Source organism: Ranitomeya imitator, chromosome 8 (genome assembly GCF_032444005.1).
Source record: "Ranitomeya imitator isolate aRanImi1 chromosome 8, aRanImi1.pri, whole genome shotgun sequence".
NCBI lineage: Eukaryota > Metazoa > Chordata > Amphibia > Anura > Dendrobatidae > Ranitomeya > Ranitomeya imitator.
In genome coordinates, this window is record NC_091289.1 from 3,940,819 (window position 1) to 3,957,639 (window position 16,821).

Here is a 16,821-nt window from a genome sequence, read left to right on the forward strand (position 1 = left end):
ATGCATTACAGAATGCTGTAGATAAGCCCCTGATGACGGTGGGCTTACCTCACCATCGATTTTGGGGGTGACAAGTTCCCTTTAATAGAAAAGGTACAGTGCTTACAATAAGCATCAGAGGTGTGAAATGGTTCCAATCCGGGGCGTTCTCAGGAAGGCCCCCTGGGGTCTGAGAACCTGCGAGCAGGAAAGCTTCATTTGCGATAGATAACATAGGTTATGACCTTTGTGAAGAGCTACAGCCTAAGAACGGATGCTAATTTACGGCCGGTCATACGTCGTCTACAAATACATATTTTCACTACATGATGGATCATTGTGTATGAGCTCCTGGTTGAGTATGAGATGATTGATCACTGTTTATGAGTCCCTAGTTGTGTATGCGTTGATGGATAAGTTTGTATGAGAGGATGGATCAGTATGTATGAGCTTCAGCTTGTGCGTGAGTTGATAGATCAGTGTGTGAGCTCCTGGTTGTGTATGAGTTGATGGATCAGTATGTATGAGCCCCTAGTTGTGTATATGATGATGTGGATCAGTGTGTATGGGCCCCTAGTTATGTATGAGATGATGGTGGATCAGTATGTATGAGCCCCTGGTTGTGTATGAGATGATGGTGGATTAGTGTGTATGAGCCCCTGGTTGTGTATATGATGATGGTGGATCAGTATGTATGAGCACCTGTTTGTGTATATGATGATATTGGATCAGTGTGTATGAGCCCATGGTTGTGTATTAGATGGTGGATCAGTGTGTATAATAATAATAATAATCTTTATTTTTACATAGCGCTAACCTATTCCGCAGCGTTTTACAGTTTGCACACATTATCATTGCTGTCCCCGACGGGGCACACAATCTAAATTCCCTATCTATAAACCTACAAGGGGGGCAATCAATATAAAGTACTCCGCCATAATATGTATATAAGAAAACAAACAAAAGATGGACACAGGAGCTAAAATAAGCAATTTTATTGAAGACAAAATTCTAAAAAAGTATATAAATACATAAATACAAACAACAATAAGAACGATGCAAAGATAAAAGAAAGGCAACACTAGTGCCACGCACAAGAAAACTAAGCAGGTGAGCCGTACAACAGATACCTGTATATATAGATCTAAATATATTGATAAATGCTTTATAGGGAATCCAAGTAAGTGACCTAGTTACTCCATATACAATCAGATTATACTAGATAATAATATCAATAGTTACTAGAGCATAGAAACAGCCACACCACCAATGTGAGGCTCCAAAGCATCATATATCCATGAGGAGGTTCAAAGCCTGAGCGTACATACAAAAAGTATACCATACTATAAATACCATGAGGAACCCTATACAACTTGTACACAACCGTATATATACCGCTATTTTCGGGAAGTCCCATATATAGTGTATGAAGAATAAGGCCAGAATTATTTCTTACATGGTAGTAGAGAATAAGAATTAGAATAAGGAATAACACTAAAGGCAATGAACCAACCTGCTGCTCGTGCGTGGAGAAGGAAGGCCCCGACGCGCGTTTCGCACACGTTGCTTCCTCGGGGGGCGCCGAGAATTAATTTTCTTAAATTCCCTATCTGTATGTCTTTGGAATGTGGGAGGAAACTGGAGAACCTGGAGGAAACCCACGCAAACACAGAGAGATCATACATGAGCCCCTGGTTGTGTATGAAATGAGTCCCTGGTTGTGTGAGATGATGGATCAGTGTGTATGAGATGATGGATCACTCTGTATGAGTTGATGGATCACTGTGTATGAGATGACGGATCAATGTGTATGAGCCCCTGGTTGTGTAGGAGATGATGGTGGACCAGTGTGTATGAGATGATGGATCAGTGCGTTTCTGACACTTTCCTGTGACTGGATCAGTATGTATGGGTCACTGTGATCAGGAAGCCTTCGTGTGGTCTCTGCAGTATGGCTGCAATGCTTCCTGGTGACAGTGACCCACACTGCACGCCCTCCGTCAGGTCCTCCGCCACGCCCGTGAGTTTAGGCTCAGTGATTTGCCTGATATCAGACTGTCTCCTGCAGATTGTCGCCGGTGAGCCGGGGGGATCGGTTTGGCTTCGGCCACGGTTGTCTCATTCTGGCAGTTGTAGAATAACGTGTCCTGCACGGCGGCGTCGCACGTCTGCTGCCGAGAGCAGAAATCCGAGTACATGCCCCACAGCAGGATCCATCCATGAGATGTTCCCCGCCACCGGTGGTCGCACTACTTTACAGCAGGGTAGTCGTACTCCTCTTGGCATCTGAGGAGGGACGAGTATTGTTAGGAGCTCGCTGTGTCTGCAGAGAATCACGACGACGTATGTTCACCACCACACGCCAATGAGTACACCGGTCAAGGTGGCCCCAATATCCCCCCATGTCTGGCTGTAAATGTGCCATCTCGCCTTCTAGGAGAAGCATGCTTTGGTTAATGGGTCCCGGTTTCGGTACATGGAAGTCTATGGATGATGGACGTCACGGCCTCCATATACAGGAGCTTCTCACAAAACTAGAATGTCACCAAAAAATGCATATATTTCAGTTCTTCAATACAAAAAGTGAATCTCATACAGTTGTGCTTAAAAGTTTACACACCCCGGGAGAATTTTTGCTTTCTTGGCCTTTTTTCAGAGAATATGAATGATAACACCAAAACTCTTTCTCCACTCATGGTTAGTGGTTGGGTGAAGCCATTTATTGTCAGACTACTGTGTTATCTGTTTATAAATGATAATGACAACCCAAAACATCCAAATGACCCTGATCAAAAGTTCACGTACCCCATTTCCTAATACCGTGTATTGCCCCCTCTAACATCAATGACAGCTTGACGTCTTCTGTGGTCGTTGTGGATGAGGGTCTTTATTTTCTCAGATGGTAAAGCTGCCCACTCTTCTTGGTAAAAAGCCTCCAGTTCCTGTAAACTCCTGTGCTGTCGAGCATGAACTTCGCGCTTGAGATCTCCCCAGAGTGGCTCAATGATACTGAGGTCAGGAGACTGAGATGGCCACTCCGGAACCTTCACTTTATTCTGCTGTAGCCAATGGCAGGTTGACTTGGCCTTGTGTTTTGGATCGTTGTCATGTTGGAACGTCCAAATACATCCCATACGCAGCTTCCGGGCTGATTCTGTTGTTTGTACACCAGGTATTGGTACTTTTGTCAGTGTGGACAGGGGCCAAGTCCTGCTGGAGAATGACATTTCCATCTCCAAAAATCTTGTCGGCAGAGGGAAGCATGAAGTGCTCTGAAATGTCCTGGTAGACGGCTGCACTGACTTTGGTCTTGATAAAACACAGTGGACCTACACCAGCAGATGACATGGCACCCCAAACCATCACTGATTGTGGAGACCTCACACTAGACCTCCAGCAGCTTGGATTGTGGCCTCCACTCTTCCTCCAGACTCTGGGACCTTGGACCACTGACAACAGTCCAGTTCTTTTCTCCTTGGCTCAGGTAAGAAGTTGTCTATTGGTCATGAGTGGCCGGACACAAGGAATGTGACACTTGTAGTCCATGTCCTGGATACGTCTGTGTGTGGTGAAGCAATGACTCCAGCAGCAGTCCGCTCCTTGTGAATCTCCCCCACATTACTGAATGGCCTTTTCTTAACAATCCTTTCCAGGCTGCGGTTATCCCGGTTGCTTGTGCACCTTTCTCTACCACACTGTTTCCTTCCACTTTCCATTAATATTCTTGGATCCAGCACTGTGTGAACAGCCGGCTTCTTTAGCAATGACCTTCTGTGGCTTCTCCTCCTTGTGGAGTGTGTCAGTGACGCCTTCTGGACATCTGTCAGGTCAGCAGTCTTCCCCATGATTGTGGAGCTACTGAAACAGACTAAGGACCTTCATAAACACTTAGGAGCCTTTACAGGTGTTTATTGTGTTAATTATTCTAATTTACTGAGATAATGACTTTTAGATTTTCATTGGCTGTACGCCATAATCCTCAACATTAACAGAAATAAACACGTGAAATAGATCACTCTGTGTAATGACTCTATAGAATATATGGATTCACTTTTTGTATTGAAGAACTGAAATAAAATCACTTTTTGATGATTTTCTAATTTAGTGAGAAGTACAATATCCATAATATCGGGAAGTTTTCCCAAGAATGCTCCAAGTCTGTTCTCCTGCTGGGGGTAGTAGTTCAGCTCTGGTTCTCCTGCTGGGGGTAGTAGTTCAGCGCTGGTTCTCCTGCTGGGGGTAGTAGTTCAGCGCTGGTTCTCCTGCTGGGGGTAGTAATTCAGCTCTGGTTCTCCTGCTGGGGGTAGTAATTCAGCTCTGGTTCTCCTGCTGGGGGTTGTAGTTCAGCGCTGGTTCTCCTGCTGGGGGTAGTAGTTCAGCGCTGGTTCTCCTGCTGGGGGTAGTAGTTCAGCTCTGGTTCTCCTGCTGGGGGTAGTAGTTCAGCGCTGGTTCTCCTGCTGGGGGTAGTAGTTCAGCTCTGGTTCTCCTGCTGGGGGTAGTAGTTCAGCTCTGGTTCTCCTGCTGGGGGTAGTAGTTCAGCTCTGGTTCTCCTGCTGGGGGTAGTAATTCAGCGCTGGTTCTCCTGCTGGGGGTAGTAATTCAGCTCTGGTTCTCCTGCTGGGGGTAGTAGTTCAGCTCTGGTTCTCCTGCTGGGGGTAGTAGTTCAGCGCTGGTTCTCTTGCTGGGGGTAGTAATTCAGCTCTGGTTCTCCTGCTGGGGGTAGTAGTTCGGCGCTGGTTCTCCTGCTGGGGGTAGTAATTCAGCTCTGGTTCTCCTGCTGGGGGTAGTAGTTCGGCGCTGGTCCTCATGCTGGGGGTAGTAATTCAGCTCTGGTTCTCCTGCTGGGGGTAGTAGTTCAGCGCTGGTTCTCCTGCTGGGGGTAGTAATTCAGCTCTGGTTCTCCTGCTGGGGGTAGTAGTTCAGCGCTGGTTCTCCTGCTGGGGGTAGTAGTTCAGCGCTGGTTCTCCTGCTGGGGGTAGTAGTTCAGCTCTGGTTCTGCTGCTGGGGGTAGTAATTCAGCGCTGGTTCTCCTGCTGGGGGTAGTAATTCAGCTCTGGTTCTCCTGCTGGGGGTAGTAGTTCAGCTCTGGTTCTCCTGCTGGGGGTAGTAATTCAGCTCTGGTTCTCCTGCTGGGGGTAGTAGTTCAGCGCTGGTTCTCCTGCTGGGGGTATTAGTTCAGCTCTGGTTCTCCTGCTGGGGGTAGTAATTCAGCTCTGGTTCTCCTGCTGGGGGTAGTAGTTCAGCGCTGGTCCTCATGCTGGGGGTAGTAATTCAGCTCTGGTTCTCCTGCTGGGGGTAGTAATTCAGCTCTGGTTCTCCTGCTGGGGGTAGTAGTTCAGCTCTGGTCCTCCTGCTGGGGGTAGTAATTCAGCTCTGGTTCTCCTGCTGGGGGTAGTAATTCAGCTCTGGTTCTCCTGCTGGGGGTAGTAATTCAGCTCTGGTTCTCCTGCTGGGGGTAGTAGTTCAGCTCTGGTCCTCCTGCTGGGGGTAGTAATTCAGCTCTGGTTCTCCTGCTGGGGGTAGTAATTCAGCTCTGGTTCTCCTGCTGGGGGTAGTAATTCAGCTCTGGTCCTCATGCTGGGGGTAGTAATTCAGCTCTGGTTCTCCTGCTGGGGGTAGTAATTCAGCTCTGGTTCTCCTGCTGGGGGTAGTAGTTCAGCTCTGGTCCTCCTGCTGGGGGTAGTAATTCAGCTCTGGTTCTCCTGCTGGGGGTAGTAATTCAGCTCTGGTTCTCCTGCTGGGGGTAGTAATTCAGCTCTGGTTCTCCTGCTGGGGGTAGTAATTCAGCTCTGGTTCTCCTGCTGGGGGTAGTAGTTCAGCTCTGGTTCTCCTGCTGGGGGTAGTAGTTCAGCTCTGGTCCTCCTGCTGGGGGTAGTAGTTCAGCTCTGGTCCTCCTGCTGGGGGTAGTAGTTCAGCTCTGGTTCTCCTGCTGGGGGTAGTAATTCAGCTCTGGTTCTCCTGCTGGGGGTAGTAATTCAGCTCTGGTTCTCCTGCTGGGGGTAGTAGTTCAGCGCTGGTTCTCCTGCTGGGGGTAGTAGTTCAGTGCTGGTTCTCCTGCTGGGGGTAGTAGTTCAGCGCTGGTCCTCCTGCTGGGGGTAGTAGTTCAGCGCTGGTCCTCCTGCTGGGGGTAGTAGTTCAGCTCTGGTCCTCCTGCTGGGGGTAGTAATTCAGCCCTGGTCCTCCTGCTGGGGGTAGTAGTTCAGCGCTGGTCCTCCTGCTGGGGGTAGTAGTTCAGCTCTGGTCCTCCTGCTGGGGGTAGTAGTTCAGCTCTGGTTCTCCTGCTGGGGGTAGTAGTTCAGCTCTGGTCCTCCTGCTGGGGGTAGTAGTTCAGCTCTGGTCCTCCTGCTGGGGGTAGTAGTTCAGCTCTGGTTCTCCTGCTGGGGGTAGTAATTCAGCTCTGGTTCTCCTGCTGGGGGTAGTAATTCAGCTCTGGTTCTCCTGCTGGGGGTAGTAGTTCAGCGCTGGTTCTCCTGCTGGGGGTAGTAGTTCAGTGCTGGTTCTCCTGCTGGGGGTAGTAGTTCAGCGCTGGTCCTCCTGCTGGGGGTAGTAGTTCAGCGCTGGTCCTCCTGCTGGGGGTAGTAGTTCAGCTCTGGTCCTCCTGCTGGGGGTAGTAATTCAGCCCTGGTCCTCCTGCTGGGGGTAGTAGTTCAGCGCTGGTCCTCCTGCTGGGGGTAGTAGTTCAGCCCTGGTCCTCCTGCTGGGGGTAGTAGTTCAGCCCTGGTCCTCCTGCTGGGGGTAGTAGTTCAGCGGTCCCGGATGCCATGTTTTGGGCGGAGGACAGTTCTGCATGTTGCGATTGCAGCAGACAGGGGTCTCATCCCCCCAATCCTCGTGTGACTGGGAGGAGCAGGGGGCGCCAGTCATACACGGCGGGTGCGAGACCTGGTCCTGCAGGTGACTGTATGGAGAGCCGCCCTCTGCCATGTCTGATAGTCCGGACTGCCTGCTAGTCCAGCACGTGGCCGGCCTCTTCCCCTGGGCCAGGTTGGGCGCACGGTTCTGATCTCTGCACCTGGTTCTGCCAGACTCATCTGCTTCTGACTTTGCTTGTAAGATCAGTGCAGGCTGTTGCTCTCTGTTATCAGCCGAGCTTCCAGCGTGTTTTTGTCTCGGTCTCACCAGGTGACTGTGATCGTAGTCTGATCTGCTGCACTGTCGGGTCACATGACAAGCATCCACCAATCCGATCTATTTATTACTGCACCAATTACAGTGTGATGGGACCGGACGAAGGTGCACCCTGAAAATGCTTCCCCCACATTCCAGGCTGCATTTTTTTACTTAAGTTTTGCGACTTTCTAATTTATTTGGCTCTTTAACTTCTTTCTATGAAATATCTCTGCTCGCTGTGTCCTGATGTCGGTGTGTTTGTATCTACAGCTCCCCGTTTGTCCCAGGACGATGCGCAGGTAACGTGCTGCTCCCCGGAAGGATTTGCAATGTCTGACGCATCCATCTCTCCAAGTGAGCCAGACCTGGATCCACAGGAAGAGGAGGAGGACGAGGAGGAAGATGATGATGATGACGATGACGAGGCTGATGAAGAGGATGGGTCGGATGATGAAAATGATGGGGATGATGAAGATGAAGTGGACGACAAGAAAAGTGAGTGTAGTTTGTGACCTCTGTACATGGGGGGGCAGGGTGCAGGGGTGGCGGGTGAGGGGTCACGTGAGGGTGTGGGGGTGGGCGAGGGTGCGGGGGGGGGGCAGGCGAGGGTGTGGGGGGGCAGCTGAGGGTGTGGGGGGTCGGCGGGCGAGGGTACGGGGGGACAGGTGAGGGTGTGGGGGTGGGCGATGGGGCGGGTGAGGGTATGGGGGGGCAGCTGAGGGTGTGGGGGTCGGCGGGCGAGGGTACGGGAGGACAGGTGAGTGTTTGGGGGTGGGCAAGAGTGCAGGGGGGGCGTGTGCGGGGGGCGGCAGGCGAGAGGGGCAGGTGTGGGGGTGGGCGAGGGTGCAGGGGGGCATGTGAGGGTGTGGGGGGCAGAGGACTAGGGTGCGGGGGGGCAGGTGAGGGTGTGGGCGAGGGTGTGGCGGGGCAGGTGGGGGTAGGCGAGGGGGGCGGGTGAGTGTGGGGGTGGGCGAGGGTGCAGGGGGGCGTGTGAGGGTGTGGGGGGCAGAGGACTAGGGTGCGGGGGGGCGGGTGTGGGCGAGGGTGTGGCGAAGGGGCGGGGCAGGTGGGGGTAGGCGAGGGGGGCGGGTGGGGTGCGGGGAGCGACAGACAGCTCTCCAGCGACCAACGATGCCGGTAACCAGGGTAAACATCGGGTAACTAAGCGCAGGGCCGCACTTAGTAACCCGATGTGTACCCTGGTTACCATCGTTAAAGTAAAAAAAACAACCACTTCATACTTACCTTCCGCTGTCTGTCCCCGGCGCTCTGCTTCTCTGTACTGACTGTGAGCGCAGCGGCCGGAAAGCAAAGCGGTGACGTCACCGTTCTGCTTTCCGGCTGCCCGGCGCTCACAGTCAGTACAGAGAAGCAGAGCGCCGGGGACAGACAGCGGAAGGTAAGTATGAAGTGGTTGTTTTTTTTACTTTAACGATGGTAACCAGGGTAAACATCGGGTTACTAAGTGCGGCCCTGCACTTAGTAACCCGATGTTTACCCTGGTTACCAGCGAAGACATCGCTGAATCGGCGTCACACACGCCGATTCAGCGACGTCTGCGGGAGATCCAGCGACGAAATAAAGTTCTGGACTTTCTTCCCCAACCAGCGACAGCACAGCAGGGGCCTGATCGCTGCTGCCTGTCACACTGGACGATATCGCTAGCCAGGACGCTGCAACGTCACGGATCGCTAGCGATATCGTCTAGTGTGACAGTACCTTTACTCCCTGTTATCAGCCATTACTGGGGAGGAGACTACAATCTATTACTCCCTGTTATCAGCCATTACTGGGGAGGAGACTGCAATCTATTACTCCCTGTTATCAGCCATTACTGGGGGAGGAGACTACAATCTATTACTCTCTGTTATCAGCCATTACTGGGGAGGAGACTACAATCTATTACTCCCTGTTATCAGCCATTACTGGGGAGGAGACTGCAATCTATTACTCCCTGTTATCAGCCATTACTGGGGAGGAGACTGCAATCTATTACTCCCTGTTATCAGCCATTACTGGGGGAGGAGACTACAATCTATTACTCCCTGTTATCAGCCATTACTGGGGAGGAGACTACAATCTATTACTCCCTGTTATCAGTCATTACTGGGGGAGGAGACTACAATCTATTACTCTCTGTTATCAGCCATTACTGGGGAGGAGACTACAATCTATTACTCCCTGTTATCAGCCATTACTGGGGAGGAGACTACAATCTATTACTCCCTGTTATCAGCCATTACTGGGGGGAGACTACAATCTATTACTCCCTGTTATCAGCCATTACTGGGGAGGAGACTGCAATCTATTACTCCCTGTTATCAGCCATTACTGGGGAGGAGACTGCAATCTATTACTCCCTGTTATCAGCCATTACTGGGGGAGGAGACTACAATCTATTACTCCCTGTTATCAGCCATTACTGGGGAGGAGACTACAATCTATTACTCCCTGTTATCAGCCATTACTGGGGGAGGAGACTACAATCTATTACTCCCTGTTATCAGCCATTACTGGGGAGGAGACTACAATCTATTACTCCCTGTTATCAGCCATTACTGGGGAGGAGACTACAATCTATTACTCCCTGTTATCAGCCATTACTGGGGGAGGAGACTACAATCTATTACTCCCTGTTATCAGTCATTACTGGGGGGAGACTGCAATCTATTACTCCCTGTTATCAGCCATTACTGGGGGAGGAGACTACAATCTATTACTCCCTGTTATCAGCCATTACTGGGGGAGGTGACTACAATCTATTACTCCCTGTTATCAGCCATTACTGGGAGGAGACTACAATCTATTACTCCCTGTTATCAGCCATTACTGGGGGAGGAGACTACAATCTATTACTCTCTGTTATCAGCCATTACTGGGGGAGGAGACTACAATCTATTACTCCCTGTTATCAGCCATTACTGGGGAGGAGACTACAATCTATTACTCCCTGTTATCAGCCATTACTGGGAGGAGACTACAATCTATTACTCCCTGTTATCAGCCATTACTGGGGGAGGAGACTGCAATCTATTACTCTCTGTTATCAGCCATTACTGGGGGAGGAGACTACAATCTATTACTCCCTGTTATCAGCCATTACTGGGGGAGGAGACTACAATCTATTACTCCCTGTTATCAGCCATTACTGGGGGGGGAGACTGCAATCTATTACTCCCTGTTATCAGCCATTACTGGGGAGGAGACTACAATCTATTACTCCCTGTTATCAGCCATTACTGGGGGGAGACTACAATCTATTACTCCCTGTTATCAGCCATTACTGGGGAGGAGACTACAATCTATTACTCCCTGTTATCAGCCATTACTGGGGGGAGACTACAATCTATTACTCCCTGTTATCAGCCATTACTGGGGGAGGAGACTGCAATCTATTACTCTCTGTTATCAGCCATTACTGGGGGAGGAGACTACAATCTATTACTCCCTGTTATCAGCCATTACTGGGGAGGAGACTACAATCTATTACTCCCTGTTATCAGCCATTACTGGGGGGAGACTACAATCTATTACTCCTGTTATCAGCCATTACTGGGGAGGAGACTACAATCTATTACTCCCTGTTATCAGCCATTACTGGGGGAGGAGACTGCAATCTATTACTCTCTGTTATCAGCCATTACTGGGGGAGGAGACTACAATCTATTACTCCCTGTTATCAGCCATTACTGGGGAGGAGACTACAATCTATTACTCCCTGTTATCAGCCATTACTGGGGGAGGAGACTACAATCTATAACTCCCTGTTATCAGCCATTACTGGGGGAGGAGACTACAATCTATTACTCCCTGTTATCAGCCATTACTGGGGGAGGAGACTACAATCTATTACTCCCTGTTATCAGCCATTACTGGGGAGGAGACTGCAATCTATTACTCCCTGTTATCAGCCATTACTGGGGAGGAGACTACAGTCTATTACTCCCTGTTATCAGCCATTACTGGGGGAGGAGACTACAATCTATTACTCCCTGGTATCAGCCATTACTGGGGAGGAGACTGCAATCTATTACTCCCTGTTATCAGCCATTACTGGGGAGGAGACTACAGTCTATTACTCCCTGTTATCAGCCATTACTGGGGAGGAGACTACAATCTATTACTCCCTGTTATCAGCCATTACTGGGGAGGAGACTACAGTCTATTACTCCCTGTTATCAGCCATTACTGGGGGAGGAGACTACAATCTATTACTCCCTGGTATCAGCCATTACTGGGGAGGAGACTGCAATCTATTACTCCCTGTTATCAGCCATTACTGGGAGGAGACTATAATCTATTACTCCCTGTTATCAGCCATTACTGGGGAGGAGACTGCAATCTATTACTCCCTGTTATCAGCCATTACTGGGGAGGAGACTACAATCTATTACTCCCTGTTATCAGCCATTACTGGGGGAGACTACAATCTATTACTCCCTGTTATCAGCCATTACTGGGGAGGAGACTACAATCTATTACTCCCTGTTATCAGCCATTACTGGGAGGAGACTACAATCTATTACTCCCTGTTATCAGCCATTACTGGGGAGGAGACTACAATCTATTACTCCCTGTTATCAGCCATTACTGGGGGAGGAGACTACAGTCTATTACTCCCTGTTATCAGCCATTACTGGGGAGGAGACTACAATCTATTACTCCCTGTTATCAGCCATTACTGGGGGAGGAGACTACAATCTATTACTCCCTGTTATCAGCCATTACTGGGGGAGGAGACTACAATCTATTACTCCCTGTTATCAGCCATTACTGGGAGGAGACTACAATCTATTACTCCCTGTTATCAGCCATTACTGGGGAGGAGACTACAATCTATTACTCCCTGTTATCAGCCATTACTGGGGGAGGAGACTACAGTCTATTACTCCCTGTTATCAGCCATTACTGGGGGAGGAGACTACAGTCTATTACTCCCTGTTATCAGCCATTACTGGGGGAGGAGACTACAATCTATTACTCCCTGTTATCAGCCATTACTGGGGGAGGAGACTACAATCTATTACTCCCTGTTATCAGCCATTACTGGGGAGGAGACTACAATCTATTACTCCCTGTTATCAGCCATTACTGGGAGGAGACTATAATCTATTACTCCCTGTTATCAGCCATTACTGGGGGAGGAGACTGCAATCTATTACTCCCTGTTATCAGCCATTACTGGGGAGGAGACTGCTATCTATTACTCCCTGTTATCAGCCATTACTGGGGAGGAGACTACAATCTATTACTCCCTGTTATCAGCCATTACTGGGGGGGAGACTGCAATCTATTACTCCCTGTTATCAGCCATTACTGGGGGGAGACTACAATCTATTACTCCCTGTTATCAGCCATTACTGGGGAGGAGACTACAATCTATTACTCCCTGTTATCAGCCATTACTGGGGGGAGACTACAATCTATTACTCCCTGTTATCAGCCATTACTGGGGAGGAGACTACAATCTATTACTCCCTGTTATCAGCCATTACTGGGAGGAGACTATAATCTATTACTCCCTGTTATCAGCCATTACTGGGGAGGAGACTACAATCTATTACTCCCTGTTATCAGCCATTACTGGGAGGAGACTACAATCTATTACTCCCTGTTATCAGCCATTACTGGGGGAGACTACAATCTATTACTCCCTGTTATCAGCCATTACTGGGAGGAGACTACAATCTATTACTCCCTGTTATCAGCCATTACTGGGGGAGACTACAATCTATTACTCCCTGTTATCAGCCATTACTGGGGAGGAGACTACAATCTATTACTCCCTGTTATCAGCCATTACTGGGGGGGGAGACTGCAATCTATTACTCCCTGTTATCAGCCATTACTGGGGAGGAGACTACAATCTATTACTCCCTGTTATCAGCCATTACTGGGGAGGAGACTGCAATCTATTACTCCCTGTTATCAGCCATTACTGGGGGAGGAGACTGCAATCTATTACTCCCTGTTATCAGCCATTACTGGGAGGAGACTACAATCTATTACTCCCTGTTATCAGCCATTACTGGGGAGGAGACTGCAATCTATTACTCCCTGTTATCAGCCATTACTGGGGGAGACTACAATCTATTACTCCCTGTTATCAGCCATTACTGGGGAGGAGACTACAATCTATTACTCCCTGTTATCAGCCATTACTGGGAGGAGACTACAATCTATTACTCCCTGTTATCAGCCATTACTGGGGAGGAGACTACAATCTATTACTCCCTGTTATCAGCCATTACTGGGAGGAGACTACAATCTATTACTCCCTGTTATCAGCCATTACTGGGGGAGGAGACTACAATCTATTACTCCCTGTTATCAGCCATTACTGGGGAGGAGACTACAATCTATTACTCCCTGTTATCAGCCATTACTGGGGAGGAGACTGCAATCTATTACTCCCTGTTATCAGTCATTACTGGGGGGAGACTACAATCTATTACTCCCTGTTATCAGCCATTACTGGGGAGGAGACTACAATCTATTACTCCCTGTTATCAGCCATTACTGGGGAGGAGACTACAATCTATTACTCCCTGTTATCAGTCATTACTGGGGGGAGACTACAATCTATTACTCCCTGTTATCAGCCATTACTGGGAGGAGACTATAATCTATTACTCCCTGTTATCAGCCATTACTGGGGAGGAGACTGCAATCTATTACTCCCTGTTATCAGCCATTACTGGGGGAGGAGACTGCAATCTATTACTCCCTGTTATCAGCCATTACTGGGAGGAGACTACAATCTATTACTCCCTGTTATCAGCCATTACTGGGGGAGGAGACTACAGTCTATTACTCCCTGTTATCAGCCATTACTGGGGGAAGAGACTACAATCTATTACTCCCTGTTATCAGCCATTACTGGGAGGAGACTACAATCTATTACTCCCTGTTATCAGCCATTACTGGGGGAGGAGACTACAGTCTATTACTCCCTGTTATCAGCCATTACTGGGGGAGGAGACTGCAATCTATTACTCCCTGTTATCAGCCATTACTGGGGAGGAGACTGCAATCTATTACTCCCTGTTATCAGCCATTACTGGGGAGGAGACTACAATCTATTACTCCCTGTTATCAGCCATTACTGGGGGAGACTACAATCTATTACTCCCTGTTATCAGCCATTACTGGGGGAGGAGACTACAATCTATTACTCCCTGTTATCAGCCATTACTGGGGAGGAGACTACAATCTATTACTCCCTGTTATCAGCCATTACTGGGGAGGAGACTACAATCTATTACTCCCTGTTATCAGCCATTACTGGGGGAGGAGACTACAATCTATTACTCCCTGTTATCAGCCATTACTGGGGGAGGAGACTACAATCTATTACTCCCTGTTATCAGCCATTACTGGGGGAGGAGACTACAATCTATTACTCCCTGTTATCAGCCATTACTGGGGGAGGAGACTACAATCTATTACTCCCTGTTATCAGCCATTACTGGGGGAGGAGACTACAATCTATTACTCCCTGTTATCAGCCATTACTGGGGGAGGAGACTACAATCTATTACTCCCTGTTATCAGCCATTACTGGGGGAGGAGACTACAATCTATTACTCCCTGTTATCAGCCATTACTGGGGGAGGAGACTACAATCTATTACTCCCTGTTATCAGCCATTACTGGGGGAGGAGACTACAATCTATTACTCCCTGTTATCAGCCATTACTGGGGGAGGAGACTACAATCTATTACTCCCTGTTATCAGCCATTACTGGGGAGGAGACTACAATCTATTACTCCCTGTTATCAGCCATTACTGGGGGAGGAGACTACAATCTATTACTCCCTGTTATCAGCCATTACTGGGGGAGGAGACTACAATCTATTACTCCCTGTTATCAGCCATTACTGGGGGAGGAGACTACAATCTATTACTCCCTGTTATCAGCCATTACTGGGGAGGAGACTACAATCTATTACTCCCTGTTATCAGCCATTACTGGGGGAGGAGACTACAATCTATTACTCCCTGTTATCAGCCATTACTGGGGGAGGAGACTACAATCTATTACTCCCTGTTATCAGCCATTACTGGGGAGGAGACTGCAATCTATTACTCCCTGTTATCAGCCATTACTGGGAGGAGACTACAATCTATTACTCCCTGTTATCAGCCATTACTGGGGGAGGAGACTACAATCTATTACTCCCTGTTATCAGCCATTACTGGGGGGAGACTACAATCTATTACTCCCTGTTATCAGCCATTACTGGGGAGGAGACTACAATCTATTACTCCCTGTTATCAGCCATTACTGGGGAGGAGACTACAATCTATTACTCCTGTTATCAGCCATTACTGGGGGGAGACTACAGTCTATTACTCCCTGTTATCAGCCATTACTGGGGAGGAGACTACAATCTATTACTCCCTGTTATCAGCCATTACTGGGGGAGGAGCCTACAATCTATTACTCCCTGTTATCAGCCATTACTGGGGAGGAGACTACAATCTATTACTCCCTGTTATCAGCCATTACTGGGGAGGAGACCGCAATCTATTACTCCCTGTTATCAGCCATTACTGGGGGAGGAGACTACAATCTATTACTCCCTGTTATCAGCCATTACTGGGGGAGGAGACTACAATCTATTACTCCCTGTTATCAGCCATTACTGGGGAGGAGACTACAATCTATTACTCCCTGTTATCAGCCATTACTGGGGGAGGTGACTACAATCTATTACTCCCTGTTATCAGCCATTACTGGGGAGGAGACTACAATCTATTACTCCCTGTTATCAGCCATTACTGGGGGGGAGACTGCAATCTATTACTCCCTGTTATCAGCCATTACTGGGGGGGAGACTACAATCTATTACTCCCTGTTATCAGCCATTACTGGGGGGGAGACTACAATCTATTACTCCCTGTTATCAGCCATTACTGGGGAGGAGACTACAATCTATTACTCCCTGTTATCAGCCATTACTGGGGGAGGAGACTACAATCTATTACTCCCTGTTATCAGCCATTACTGGGGGGGAGACTACAATCTATTACTCCCTGTTATCAGCCATTACTGGGGAGGAGACTACAATCTATTACTCCCTGTTATCAGCCATTACTGGGGGAGGAGACTACAATCTATTACTCCCTGTTATCAGCCATTACTGGGGAGGAGACTACAATCTATTACTCCCTGTTATCAGCCATTACTGGGGAGGAGACTACAATCTATTACTCCCTGTTATCAGCCATTACTGGGGGAGGAGACCACAATCTATTACTCCCTGTTATCAGCCATTACTGGGGGAGGAGACTACAGTCTATTACTCCCTGTTATCAGCCATTACTGGGGAGGAGACTACAGTCTATTACTCCCTGTTATCAGCCATTACTGGGGAGGAGACTACAATCTATTACTCCCTGTTATCAGCCATTACTGGGGAGGAGACTACAATCTATTACTCCCTGTTATCAGCCATTACTGGGGGAGGAGACCACAATCTATTACTCCCTGTTATCAGCCATTACTGGGGGAGGAGACTACAGTCTATTACTCCCTGTTATCAGCCATTACTGGGGAGGAGACTACAATCTATTACTCCCTGTTATCAGCCATTACTGGGGGAGGAGACTGCTATCTATTACTCCCTGATATCAGCCATTACTGGGGGAGGAGACTGCAATCTATTACTCCCTGTTATCAGCCATTACTGGGGGAGGAGACTACAGTCTATTACTCCCTGTTATCA

General features: G+C 48.7%; 1 protein-coding gene across 1 annotated transcript in view; it reads left to right on the top strand.

Annotated features, from left to right (window-relative positions):
• RAD54L2 (RAD54 like 2) overlaps nt 1-16,821 on the top strand; it is a 65,124-nt gene that overhangs the window by 20,976 nt on the left and 27,327 nt on the right. Inside the window, exon 2 of the mRNA XM_069736056.1 lies at nt 7,360-7,584. Within this exon, the coding sequence (XP_069592157.1) occupies nt 7,419-7,584 (166 nt within the window). The 5' untranslated portion in view covers nt 7,360-7,418. The remainder of the gene's footprint in view (nt 1-7,359; nt 7,585-16,821) is intronic.